The 14974-nt window shown below is 34.8% G+C and overlaps 1 protein-coding gene across 8 annotated transcripts in view; it reads right to left on the reverse strand.

The window, feature by feature from the left end:
- Positions 1–14974, reverse strand: part of Cadps2 (calcium dependent secretion activator 2) — a 521519-nt gene that overhangs the window by 211297 nt on the left and 295248 nt on the right. For all 8 annotated transcript variants that reach the window (XM_046422408.2, XM_046422403.2, XM_046422402.2 and 5 more), the window contains exon 8: positions 11232–11371. In XM_046422408.2, coding sequence (XP_046278364.1) covers positions 11232–11371 — 140 coding nt within the window. The remainder of the gene's footprint in view (positions 1–11231; positions 11372–14974) is intronic.

Raw genomic sequence — 14974 nt, forward strand, 5'->3', positions numbered from 1 at the left:
AAACAAAAAGAAATTTCATTGTGGAATACACGAGAGAGAGAAACAGACAGAGAGGTATTATTACTAATGGGTGAAGAGAAACATTAAAGATAAACCTGAACATCTCTCTAACTGGCAGAAATGCTAAGGCTGCCATTTTCACAAAGGTGAACATAGCTGATAATCAAGTTCTCTCTTTTTGAGACTTGATAATTCCTTCTAATCCACTGTCAAATAAATAAAAACTTGTTTTTGGAAGTATTATATAAAAAAATGAAGAACCCTAGGGGCTGGGGTTGTGGCTCAGTGGTAGAGCACTTGCCTAGCACATGCGAGTCCCTGGGTTCAATCCTCAGCACCACATAAAATAAATAAATAAAATAAAGATATTGTGTCCAATTACAACTAAAAAATAAATATTTAAAAAATTAAAAAGACATTTTTATATAAATTTACAAACTGATATTTTTCTGAGAATAAGGCATACTTATTTAATTATGTGCTACCCTTAAGTTTATAATAATCCTAAAATGATTGAGATTTTAATTCTTGTGAATTCTTTGCTTTCTCTGTTCATGCTATATACACTGGCATTCAATCATGTGATTTTTTTTTTTTTTTAAATAATCAGAAGACATCCATCCAGCTCAAAAAGTTCTCTTCACTATTTTTCCCAGTATCATTCACTTGGAATGTTTTTCAGGTATTTCAAATACAGTCTACTAGGGAGCTGTGGCCATGAGATTCCTGCTATCAATGCTGCATTCAGCTAGACTTCCATTCTGGTCATCTGGAAAGGAGTAAATATCCCTTTTGACACTTTTTTTTTTAGAGAAAGAATATCAGAATTAATATATTAATAGACAAGTTCTGACTATTTCTAAAATAGATTCTTTGTTATATTTTCTGTATTTTCAGACACTATCCTATGCTGATTACTTTTTTCCTGAGATTCTTTTTCTTCTTCTTGGACCTCTGCCATAGCCTCCTAAGCTATTGTACATGTGCTCTCTTGGTTAGAGTTCAAGTCTGCTGCCAAGAATGTCCATCAAGTTCTTTTACTTCTACTGATGTCCTTGTTTCAGTTTTCTAATTTATGTAACTCTCAGGCTCCTGCATCTCTTCCTGATGTTGGCTTTCTGCTATGCTCTGACCTTCTGAAATCTCTGCTTGCTCTTTGGGGTGTCTCTTCCACTCATCCTCCCCCACACTAGGTCCAGTCTCTGGTGATGACAGTGCTGATTCCTTTCCTATTCCTCCTCCTTCTTCTTGTCCATTGTTAGGGAAACTATGTGCATCAAGTTTGTTTGTTTGTCTGCCTAAGTGAAGTAAAAGCATTCACTAAATAGAATTGGCAGAAAAAATTTTTGAAATATGACTATTTCAAAAACTCAGGGGTCACTGCAGTAGAAAGAATGCAAATGACTTTTATAGATTCCACAATGACAGTGTGAACAAAGCTCAAATCTAGAGTATTTTATTTTTGCCTTAAATATTTAGTAAGTATTGATTATATAACATATTATTCTTACAAATAAAAAATAGTAACCCTGGAGTATACTCCCTTCCATAAGAAATGTTACTAAAACTTCCAACTAAAGTCTAATAACGAAGCACAGAAATGGTCTAAATAATGGATAATAAACACTATTAGAAATTTAGATTCTCCATCATAGGCAAAAAGCCTTTAAAAAAATTTTTTTAAAGTTAGCCTCACTGTAGAGAATGATGATTTTCAATTTAATATTCATAAAATACTTTTTATGACAGAGTCTTTAGATTTATAGATACATAAAACTTACAGACTGGTGAAACTTACTGCAATTCTTCTGGGGTGGTAAATATTTTGAAACACACTCCAAAATTTTTGTATTATAGTAGACCAATTAGATAGTACCATAATTTGAAGCTTATATCTGAGCAGTCCAATACTTACTTTGAGTTTTGAATATAATTTCTGCATTGTCTTTTTCTTTAGAAAACATTCATTCGTTCACTCAACAAATACTTATTTAGCTCCTATTAAGTGATAGGCAATGATCTAAATATTGGGTTTAAAAGTAGCTGTAAGACAAGGTTCCAACCCTATGAGAATTACATTTATTTGAGAAACTAATCACTAATAGATCATGCCATGGAGATTACATTCTAGTTGTGGAGTTAGTGCAAAATAATAGCCAGTGACTAAAACATCAAGTAATGACGAGTTTTAAAAAAGTAATGAAGCCAGTAAAAAACAGAGAGAATTGGCAGCAGGGATAGAAGGGGACTTTGTAGTGCAAAGGGCTTTTCTATAGAGATGGCCTCTAATGGAGAACTGACTCATGAGTGGGAACACTGGGGGCAATGACTCATGAGAGGGGATACTGTGGGGGAAGGAGGCAGCACATTGTGTAGCAGAGTCAGCTATGGCCAATGACTTCAGAATCCTAATTTCAACAACACTAACCTCTCCCAAAAAAAAAATTAAAATATACAACAAATACCTGAAATGAAAATAAAACTAACATACTTGGTATGCTGCTTAGGGCTGTATAGATCAAGTCAGACATAATGATTTAAGCCAAAAAAAAAAAAAAGTTAAACTAGCAATTGCACTAAAGCATACAAGAAGTACCACTAGTTTTTTAAAATATGCATTGAAAGCATCATGATTAAAAATCAATTTAGACTGTATGAGTCTGAAATTAAGGGCACATTTCTACCTTATTTATCTTACTTGCTATGAAATAGTCTCCAGATATTTTTTAGAAACTGAGCTTATTCCTTAGACACATCATGAAAGTCAGCTACTCAAAGTTCAAAGCTTATATATAATATGTTCATTAGACACAGGAGCTGAAATAACCTTTGTACAAAAATAAACACCGAGAGAAACAAACTTCCCCACCTCCAACCAAAAGAGCTGCCAAATAAAAGTTTAAAGTTTAACAATTAAGCAAAGGGGCCTGATGGAGATGATAACTTTTATACTTTCAAGGAATTATGATTTGTCCCCTTCTATTTTCTCATCTGTCTTTAAGTATTTTTTTGTTCAGGATAAAGTCAAATGATGTATTAAAACCAGAATAGTATCATTGAATATTTTCACCATGAAGAAATAATAAATGTTTGAAGAAATAGATATACTTGGCCTGATTTAAACATTTCACAAATGTATACATGTACTGAAGCATGATGGGACCCCACTAATGTATGCAATTTTTGTTTTTATGTATGTTAAAAATCAATTTTATTTAAATAAAAATTTCCAAAAAACAATTGGTGATTTAATAATGCTTATTACTAGCTAACTGAACACTTACTGTGTAGCAAATACTGTGTCAAGTGCTTTATGAATATATCTCATTTGCCACTCAAGACCCCAAAAACTATGCTGAGAAAAGCGAAGATCTGAGAAAACCGATGCAATTCTCAAATAAACCAAAGGGACATTTCACAATCAAGTCCAGCCTTAAAGCCTATGTACTTTACCACTATGGACCCTGCTTCTTGTTGACAGAAATGATCTTAAACAATTTGGCTTGAAAATCATTTAACTATTTCCATCTTGCCCAAGAGTATGAGCATTTCTATCTCAGAATTAAAAGAAAGACATTCATGTAAAACATAGTAATTATAGTTAATAACAAAAAATGTGAGCACGCATTAAGTGTTCTTACCACAAGAAACAAGTACGTGTGCATATATAAATTAGCTGGATTTGCCATTCTGCAATGTATACATGTTTCAAAATAAGTTGTAAGGATAAATACAATTTTTGTCAACTTGAATGAAGGAATGATGGAAGGAAGGTTTTTATAAAAGGAAACAGGTTTCATGCTAGAAGGAACCTAAAGATGAGTTAGGGAGCCCATATTGTTTAAAGATTAGTAAACTAAGGAGGCGGAGGATGAAAGCCACAGAAGCTGGCTGGAGCTCAGGTCTCCCAGAAAGCCTCCTCCTATGCTTAACAGCAGCCTTCCTGAGGGCTTGAAAAGGAGCAGGGGGTGTGTCAGAGGCTGGGGGTTTTAAAGATACTTTTGTTCCATTTCATATTTTCAATTTAAATTTTTATCTTTCCTCCTTTTTTTAGTATTTCAAAATGACTTCTTTAGGGTTTCATCAATAGCTACAACATATTACTATGTACTAGTCAGCCACTCTCCTAAAAAGCACAGCATGTGTATTAAGGTATTACTCTTTCAAACAAGTATTTGAGGCTGGTTCTGCTAACATTTTCATTTTGCATTTGAGAAAACTAAGGTTCAGAGAGGCTTTATAACTTTCCCAAGATCTCATAGGTACTATATGATGAAGGCCAGATTTGAATCCATGGAGTTTGGACCCAGAGTTTACATTCCTAAAGTCTTGATAACCCTTTATCGATCAACTACCATGAGTCCTCTATAGAATATACAATGGGTTTCAATCAAATGAATTTCCTTAAAAATCATATTTTAAGGGGCTGGGGATGTGGCTCAAGCTGTAGAGCGCTTGCCTGGCATGCGTGGGGCGCTGGGTTCGATCTTCAGCACCATATAAAAATAAAATAAAGATGTTGTGTCCACCAAAAACTAAAAAATAAATATTAAAAAATTCTATCTTTGAAAAAAAATCATATTTTAAGTGAAATAAATTTAACTACTCTTAACTAAAATAAAATCTTTTCCTTAGATTGATAACTTCAGTCTTTCACTGTAGAAATAATATGCCCACATCACAGAAGATATGGAAAAGAGAAAAAATAATATTTCAATCATTGTTTTATTGAATATTTTTAGTGTATTTCCTTTATGATATATCCTTTCTGAATATCCTATGCATCTGTTTTTAATACTATCAGACTATACTGAATTCTACAGTGTATACTTTTCAAATTAATCTTACATAATAGAAGCCTTTTTAGCCTGATATGTCAGTCCTTATGCATCCTTTCTTTGCCTTGAGAGGATTCAAATAAATTCCCATTTTTTTTTTCATATCTCTCCATGCTGCTCTCCCATAGTCCACTTTTCCCCAAACACTGTGCATCCTCCATACATATAGCACAGCAATGGAATGAGAGGCATGTGAACATGCAGAGGTTGGGGAGCAAAGGAGGTACTTAATCATAAGGTTCTAGGCCCTAAGGAGTTTTCAGATTTTCTAGGCCATGGTCTCTGTTAGGAACTGATAAATCTGAGGTCAAGGTAGATGTACTGATTTATTCAAGTTAGTGAAAGAATTGAGGTCAAAGCTACAAGTCTTGGCTCTTGAGCTAGATAGAACTCACTCTACCTATTATTGCCTCTCTATCTTTATCTGGCCACTATTCAGTCACATATACCACAAATGAACAAAATATTAATAATTAAATAATGTCCAAAGTTTTTCTTCATCTTTCATAATGATCTGTCATTAAACAAGCCCACGAGTTTTGCTTTATTAAACTCAGGATTACTGTATCTGTACACAGTGCAAAGTAAGGCCTTGATTTACAAAATGAAAACTCTATTATAATTCTGCACATGAACTATTTATAAAATTTTAATATACACTATCTTATATACTATTTCTAAATAATTTTCACTATGACTTAAAAAAAGTGTCCCAAATTAAAATGATCTATGACTATATATGGTCTGATTTGAAGGGTATCAGAGACGGGGGTAATTTGGTGCATAAAAAAAAAAATGAAAAGAAGTGCTTGTAAATATGTTTCTCTCCTAAAGAAGAATGCTAAAAGGCTGAATAAAGAGATTCAGTTTGAGCTTAAAGTTTAAGGCAGGCATTTATTATAGTACCAACCATAGGGAGTATAACAAGTTGAAATTCTCATTTAAGGACTATTGAGCTGTTTGAAAATGTTTGTACCATTATTACCTAATTTGTTAATAAGCACTAATAAGTGAAAATAAAAATATGGGTCTTAATGATTTAACATATTAGAAAGTGCCTTGAATGTAAAGGCGTATGGAAAAAAGAAAGTGACTTTCTAACTTACTCTTTTTATCATTCTAAATGTGATGACTACCTTAACTGTTTACAGAGGAGCACAGTCAGTCATATTTTTTGGAAGCTGTATTTGGAAATAGAATTGATTGTGACTTAAGAAACTAGCAAACATGTGGCCAGAAGTTTTGGCAAGACTACGAGCCACAGAATTTCTGTGACAGCAGGATATCAGGAGAAGGTCAGATGGAAAATATAGTTATTTTAGATAAAATCAGGTAGAAAGTCATTCTAAAGGTAGGTTTATAATGAGAAATCAGGGCTAGGTGATAGAGTACTTGCGTGGCATGTTCTAAACCTTGGGTTTGATCTTCAATACAGGGGGAGGAAAAGTGGATGGTGAGAGGGAGAAAGAAATCAATTTTCTCTAGAAAAGAACACATTTGTCTTTTTTGTAAAGCTGAGACCTTCCAAACAATTTCCACCAAGACATAATTAAGATTTTCTTCCCTTTGTTCATCATATTGTCCCTTAAATGAGTTAAAAATCATAAGTTTTTTTTTTTTTTGGTATTGGGAATTGATCCCAGGGGACACTTAACCATTGAGCCACATCCCTCCCCAGCCTTCTTTTGTATTTTGAGACAGAGTCGCCCTGAGTTGCTTAGGTCCTTAGTAAGTTGCTGAGGCTGGCTTTGAACCCTGGATCCTCCTGCCTCAGCCTACCATGTGGCTGGGATTACAGGTGTATGCCATCATGCCCGGCCAGATCATCAATCTTAAACCAGAAACAAAACAATGTAATTTTATTAGGATAGTCATTTCATTTTATGTGCCAATGTGATGTCTGAAAAGTTAAGCATGTGAAGTTTGTGTAAGTGTGACATCCTAGTCCAAATACCCAGCTGCCCTTCTTCCTAGCCAAGCAAGGGTCATGGGCAAGTATGGGGTAATGACCTGCTTACTCTCTTCTTCTGCCAGAAGATGAATTGCTTTCCTTCCCTTACAGCAAGAGATGAGCCTTTTATACTTTTATGATATATATTAAAAAGGAGAGTTTTATTAGTGACAATTTAAAAAACACATCTATCCATTCAAAAGTATAAAATGCCAAGGATAACTGCAACACAAAGAAAAATGTGTATTCACAATAGTGATTTTGCTAAGATTTTTACCTTACCAATTCTTAAGTGTGAAAAAATGCTTCTATAGCTACCTATTAATACAATTTTTATTCGTTTTTTTTCCCCTATAAAACCAATTAGTTGTGTGTAGACCTCTGATAGATTGTGGTCATAAAGCTGCCACATATGTGACAGCCAATTTAGTTTTCTTCTTTCTCCTTTTCAGTTGTAGCCTTGTCACAATAGTCATTTATTTCATTACTGCTGTCTTGTTTTGCATTTCTTTTGGCTGAGAAAATAACCTTTGAATTAGGAAAATAATTTCATTTAATAAGAAGGGGGACAGCATTTCTATTTTAAGTTAATGCTGCTACTTAGCCACTAGGCTATGCTAAAGTACAGTCCATTTGTTAAGAACGCTATCTCTCAGCTATGCACAAAAGCAGGAAATAAATCTGAAAGGCGGATGTGAATCAGTAATCATTCAAAATCTAGCTGGTAATTCCTTTAACAGATTTATCTAACAGTTTTAATAATCGGTTTATATGAAACACTCCAAATGAATAAATGAATCTAATATATGTCTTGTGGCAATGTTCAGTTTGGTTTTAAAAGGATGGGATCATCATTAGGCTTCTTTTGCCCAAATTAAATATCCATTCTCATTTGCATGAAGTTAGCCCAACTTAAAAAAAAGCCATAAGGTATATTTATGAACTGATTAGTTATCAGAAATATGAGCTTTAGATCAGATATATTTTGCTTTCTGCTTCAAAAAATAGATCATTTAAAAAATGCAGTTGAAAACCACACACCATTTAATTTATTTAAGATTTTTTAACACTAAAATTATGCTCCTTTACCTGTAAATTATGTTTAAAATCTTTTAAGTTTAAAGTTAACCAGTGCAGCTTATTCTAATATTTACACCTTTTCCCTTTAAAACTCCAAGGAGCACATGGTTAATCATTTTCATTGCTGTTATTCATATTAATAACATCCATCCTCAATTACATACTGTGGGAGACACTAGGGCTTCAAACAGGCCAAACAAGCTTACAGTGCAGTTGGAAACCCATGAAAGTTAAATAATACTTATAAAAATATTAGGAGCAATGCAGGGATCATAGGTAAGTGACACACAAAACATAATACATGCTAAGAATCTGCATATGAGAGAACTGTTCACTGCCCATTTTATTAGAAAAGAATATTTATACTACTAAAGTCCCAGAGGATTTCCAAGTTTGATGTGCTGTCAAGATAAAACTCCATAACATTCTAAGTTATTGTTTAATCCACTGAACAACTCACCTCTAAGAGGAGTGTGCCATATTTTAAATATGCATACATCTTTTTAAAAAATTCAGCTTGTTTCTTTTCCAATTATTAATTATTCATCTATTAATTATTAATTATAGGATGTATTATTTACAGAACATAATCCAGCTCCAATGTAAAATGTTATTAAGCTGTCATTCCTAATATATTTATACCTTGGTAGTTTAGTGCATACTGATAAGAAAAAGGTTAGTTGACTTTCTTTCTCAAATGTAATTCAGTTAAAACCCATTTAAGAAGCATTGCAGAAAAGATGAATAGTTATGCTATGGGTGAAATCCAAACAGGACAAGAAGAATTGCTCATTAACTGTCTGCTGCATAAATTAATGGTGAGCGGGTAGATGGATCAATGAAAGAACTCTAAATATTAAATGCCAGGATCTCCATATTTTCCCACGTATAGTTATGTTCAGAGGTCATATTCAAAATATTTAAAAGTGTTACCACACAGGCACGGAAAAGCCAGAGCAGATGCTGTGGTAAAGCACCTCCAACTCTCCCTGCCTAAAAGGATCAACTGCCATTACTGCATCATTGAAAACATTCAGTTCTGGTAAATTATCACTTTTATCACTTCTAATGTACTAATGTATTAAGATAGTTTTTATTGAACTGCAATTGTGGATTATGATATTCTTAATTTACTTTTGCTATGCAATACATTGACTTAACAGAATTTTTATTTCTAGAGTTCTTTCACTTTGTGTGCCACAAACTGTCTAGAACACTGGTTAGAATCTCTTAGCAATGGAAGGTAAAAGCCCATGTGGCTGGAATATGAGGCATTCCTAGTCTGAGTCCTTTGGTGAGCTCTTGAGCTTTGGGTTAAGATTAAATTGAGAGACTATGACATATCTTCTTCCATGTCCCTTCTGTAGATCTGTAGTCTTGAGCAGAAGTCAATTGCAAAGCCATTATGAAGGCCATTAGTCAGTCAAAGAAATATGATAAAAACAAAATCTCTTTTGGTGTAATGGAGTTACACCCCACTCTACCCCTGCAAAAAAAAAAAAAAATCAAGATCATTTAAAAAATGATCCATAAGGGGTCTGTACTGACCCATCTGCTCTGGAGCATTATAAACTTAGGAACTACTAGATTAGAACAGGGTTTTATCCCCTTAAAATTAAAAGCTAGAGAACTTACCCATGCTTTGTTTCATGTTCTGTTTTCCTTCCTGGGACAATCTGAAAAGCCCGGAAGTATTCAACATGGTACTGGTCACGGGCAGATTAAGGGCCATCTTAGCATGATGATAGACTCCTGTTTCTTATTGTGCCATTCATCAAAAGAAAAAGAGACTAAGCAAAAAATGATAGAGAAATAACTAGTTCCTGGAACATACCATGTTTTTTTTTTTTTTTTTTTTTATGTCTAACTCAAAACTCTACTAGTCCCTAAGTATTTTAGAGAGCTTGTGGCTGCTCTAGTCTCAAAGCCCTCCATGCCAACTGTATAAAACTTGTCATTAGCTCACAGTTCCCCCAGGACTCCTGCCTTTGTATGGGCTGTCTCATGTGATTGGAATGCCCTTCCTCCCCACTGCCTACCTCCTTCAAATTCCATCTCAAAAGTTCCAAACAGGACAAAAAGAATTGCTCATTAACTGTCTGCTGCATAAATTAATGGTGAGCAGGTAGATAGATGAATGAAAGAACTCTAAATATTAAATGCCAGGATCTCCATCTGCATTATGAGCTGAGTCACAGACTTGACTTTATTGATAAATTAAAGATGCCATAATGTAGGCAACCTAAATTACTGTTCCCTTTCTGAGAGGTGATGGTCCAAGGTATTTTCCCTTTACTTGAGAGCTGTTATGAAATTGCACATGCTGCACCCCAAACCAAGGGACTGAAACTGTCTCATCCCAGTGTAGCAATATTCTCACCCTGATGGTAGTATGTACATTTGGACTACCCCTTGCACAACACCAAATTTAGTTTTCCCTAAGAGTTATCCAAAGAATTCTCCTTAGCTTTTGAATCATCAGCCTGGTCCTAACGTTTGTGATCTGGCTTCAAAGCCAGCAGACCTGTCTTGACAGGAATGTACTTTCTGAGACTCCTAAGTCTGTGCTAAACTCAGGTGAGCCCTTTCTGCAACTGCTTCTCTCCATAAAAAGAAAAGCTGTAGCATTCTTTCCTACTGGCTAACACCTCTATACTAGAATTTGGCTGTAGTAAATCCTGAAGTGTTAATCTATGAAAGATCTGAATTTTTGAAAACTAATTTTATTTTATTCAAGAATTCAGATCTGTTCCTTCACCAGCTACAAGAGAAAAAGGACCTCGGCAGAGATGCAGGTTGATTCAGACCATGGCATTCTCCATGGGACAGTTCCTGCCCAGCTTGCTTATCCAGAGATGGCAGCAGTCTCTCCAGGATTGATTTAGTTTTCACTCACACATCAGGCAAACGCTCATCTCTCTCCTGTCAAGACTTGAACAACATCCTGGGTTATGTCAGAACCACCTTCTAGTTTTTATGTATTCTTTGAAAGTTTAACCATTTCTGGGGACTCAAACGCCAGGCTTGTTTCAACTATTACTGTATCTACAATGTGAAGAATACTTGTCAGCAGTTATCCCTGTACATCAGTGTTCTTTATGACTAGTGTGTAACACCAACATAACTGAACATCAACATTATGCCAGTATACAGAAAAACAGTTACATTAACAACAGAGTACTTAGCCATAATATTTCCATAAATCTAAAAATTTAAAGATAAACTACCTATACATCAGCAGTTTTGAAAAAACTCCATGTAGAAATCTGATACGCTGGTTCTCTCACTAAAGTGACAAAAGTGATACAATGAAATGAATAAAACAATTCAAGGATGGGAAATATTTTCAAATACACACTTACCCACTATGCTTCATGTGTGGTGGTTTTTCCATTCGCACTGCCAGTTTGATTTTTAAGTCATAGTCCTGACTATTTTTTGGAACTATCATGCGGTGTAGTTCAGCTGACTTGGAGCTATTAGAAGTTGGGTATAATATTACCTGTAAAGGACAAAAAAATTAAAGTGTGTGGAGTTTATAATGCAGGGCATTTATGAACTGAAACTGGAATTTATTCTATACATTTTCCTACTTGTGAAGAGAGTGTCAATGCCCAAACATATCTAATAAACCATTTGACTGTCTCCTACCATAGCAGATTGGTTTTTCATATAGACTTTTATTTTTGACAAGTATGTGTGTTCATATTATTTCATAATTCATTTTCTTCTAGTGCCACTTTATAATAAATTAATAGTACAACAAGCTACAGTTGAACTGGCAATTGAAAAATACTTAATGGACACCTATAATTTCAAGACTATTTAAAACTTCTTAGGGCCAAGAAGTTCAGAAAGAAAGATTCTATAAAACTGCAGATAACATGCTTATAAAGAAAAACCAATTATTGAAGCTGTACAAACATGCTCATGTTTCAATATTTTCTTTATAAAATAGTACTAAAGGAAATCAATGAGAGATGGACAAGAATGATCATAGCACATTTTCTGCTCTAGATCAATACAAAGAAAAGCTCTTCTTCCTGACTAAGGTTTTCCAGAAACATACAGATGAACTATAATTAGTGAAACAACATAATTATTTTAAATACACTGCCAAGTTACCAAGTGATTTTTTGACTTTAATTTTTTTTAATTAGTTATACTTGACAGCAATTTGCATTTCATTTCATTGTACACAAATAGAGCACAACTTTTCATTTCTCTGGTTGTATAGGATGCAGAGTTGTACCATTTGTGCTGTCAGACATAAGGTAATGATGTCCATCTCATTCCAACACTTTCCTATCCCCATGCTCCATCCCCTCCACCGGTCCCCTTTGCCCAATCCAAAGTTCCTTCATTTTTCTCACGCCCTCTCCCCCGATTATGGATAAGCATCCACTTATCAGAGAGAATATTCAAACTTTGGGCTTTTGGGATTGGCTTACTTTGCTTAGCTTGATATTCTTTGCTTAGCATGATGTTCCCCAACTCCATCCATTTACCTGCAAATGCCATAATTTTATTCTCTTTCAGTCAGAATGACTATTATCAAGAATACAAGCAACAATAAGTATTAGTGAAGATGTGGGGAAAAAAAGCATACTCATACACTGCTGGTGGCACTGCAAATTGGTGCAATCACTCTGGAAAGCAGTACAGAGATTCCTTAGAAAACTTGGAATGGAACCACCATTCAACCCAGCTATCCCATTCCTTGGTCTATATCCAAAGGACTTAAAATCCAGCATACTATAGTGACATAGCCACACCAATGCTTATAGCAGCTGAATTCACAATAGCTAAATTGTGGAATCAATCTACATGTCTTTCAATAGATGAATAAATAAACTGTGGTATATATACACACAATGGAATATTATCAAGTGATTATTTTTTAATGCTTGGAAAAATCAACCCAAGAAAGGAAAGTTCATTCTTCATACATTAGGTACCACCCAGACAAGCCATCTTTTCACTCAGACTTAACCCTGCTTAAACAGAGCCCATGTCTAAGCCTTACTGGGGCATTTAAAACAAAAGCACTAGCCAAGTGCAGTGGCATACACACACTGGCTGGGGAGGTTGAGGGAGGAAGATTGCAAGCTCAAAGTCAGCTTCAGCAACTTAGCAAGTCCCTAAGCAACTTAGCAAGACCCCACCTCAAAATAAAAATAAATAAATAAAAAGAGCTGGGATGTGGTTCATGGGTCATGTTCCCCTGGGTTCAATCCCCAGTACAAGATAAACCAAGGCACGAAGTGCAACATACTATAAATTAAGTCATACTTAGCTTAAATCAACAGGGAAAGCAAATAAACCTCAAGTGTAGGTATGAATGGAGAACTACTAACATGCACAGGTACGTGAAGATGTTTTTAAAGCATACATGGCAGCTGAAGTTTTTCTTTATTCCCCTTCAAAAAAACCTTCATTCCCATGTATAAGCGAAAGTAGTTACTGAAAATCTTCAAACAAGGCACTCTTTTTTCTTTAGGAAAGACAACACCATCACAAAACCTTCTCAAACCATCCTCAGCTTGTGAGTTGTTAAAGGTAGCCACTATTTTTAGACTTTTCTCAAGCCTTTCCTAAAAGTCATTGCTCTGATGAGTCTGGCACTTCCACAGTCTGAAGCACACAAAGGACATTTAAGACAGACAAAATGGCATGTGCCTTGTTTACAAAATTGTGATCATACTCTAATATTGATTTGTTTGTCTTGCTAAAATACCCAGTAGAACATTTTACAGATTCTTAAATGATAATAAAGAAAAAATAAGTTGATAGCTTTTGGCTTATACCAGTAGACCAAGGAATAGCTTTATCAACTTACAAGCTGATTCCAAAAGAACAACAACAAAAACAAAATCAAAGACTAAGAGCTATACATTCTCTCTAGCTATGATATTCCTAGCAAGTCTGAGAGGCTTTTCCTCTCCTCCTCCCCATACGTTCTTTAAAATATATATACATGTATATATACTTTGGCAAGAGCCACCTACATACAGACTTTATTCTTTTAAAACTCTTCCTTCTATGTTTATTTAAAATTGGTATTGTTCCAATTTTAAAAGTCTTATACAGGAAATAAATACATATTTTTTAAAACAATTTCTCCTTCTCTAAATGCTAACAATAAGTTACTAAATGAGGCCCCCAAATAACTGGTTATAGCTGATCTGCAAATTAAGAATCATCCCAATGTTTCATACAATTGTTTCTCTCTTATTTTTCTGATGGACATTTCTGACGGAAGTCAGTGAAAGGGGTTATGATTCAGCTCTGTTCAATTAAATAACATGGGAGTGCTCACTATGTGGATATACACCCAGGTGAAAGAATATGAAACCCCTTAAGGAGCCCACAGTCTTTTATTACCAGACTCTCAGCTCTGATAACATCACATCTGCCTATTATCATTCTATCTCTAGAATATGCAGCAGTTACTTGCTGTTGCTAATCTTGGGGTTTCTTTGACATGTCTGTTTAGTTTCTCTGTCCTACCATATGTAGAATTAATTCCCTGTGTTAAGGTCGCTCCATTTGAAAAGCCTGGCATGGTTTCTGTTTTTCTGGAGAGACTGATAAAGTTGTGAACACTGGCACATGTAACAGACAGGCCCACAGATAATGAAACCTATGTTTCTAAGAGAATTGCACTGGAAAATCTACCCTGAACTTATTCTCCCTTAGACTTCCAAATTGCACATATAGAAAGTAGTCTCAACCTTTTATGTGATTTAGCTGTAAATGCTAATAGGCAAGGAAGAATCTCCCAAGGCTCAGAGCTCCAAGGGCCATGGATAATACAAGACAAAGGAATTCAATATACAATATAGGTCTAATCAAGAGGTCTTGAACACCTCCAGGAAAGGGGTCTTAACAGGATTTCATTGTTGGTATTGAATAATTACTGCTACATGTTTCTCATTTTTCCATTTTTTAAATGGGAAACTTAACTGTAGCTCTTCTGTTCCTGCTGTACTGTTGTACACTGGATTTGTGTTAGGGAAGGATGGGAGAAAGAGAGGAACAGTAGGCAGGTAGCATGAACTTTCGTTTACAGGTTGTCACGATGCAAAGAGCAATAGCTAAAACT

This window comes from Marmota monax, unplaced genomic scaffold (assembly GCF_021218885.2).
Source record: "Marmota monax isolate L192 unplaced genomic scaffold, Marmota_monax_Labrador192_F-V1.1 WCK01_AAM20220418_F8-fsc00027, whole genome shotgun sequence".
Taxonomy (NCBI): domain Eukaryota; kingdom Metazoa; phylum Chordata; class Mammalia; order Rodentia; family Sciuridae; genus Marmota; species Marmota monax.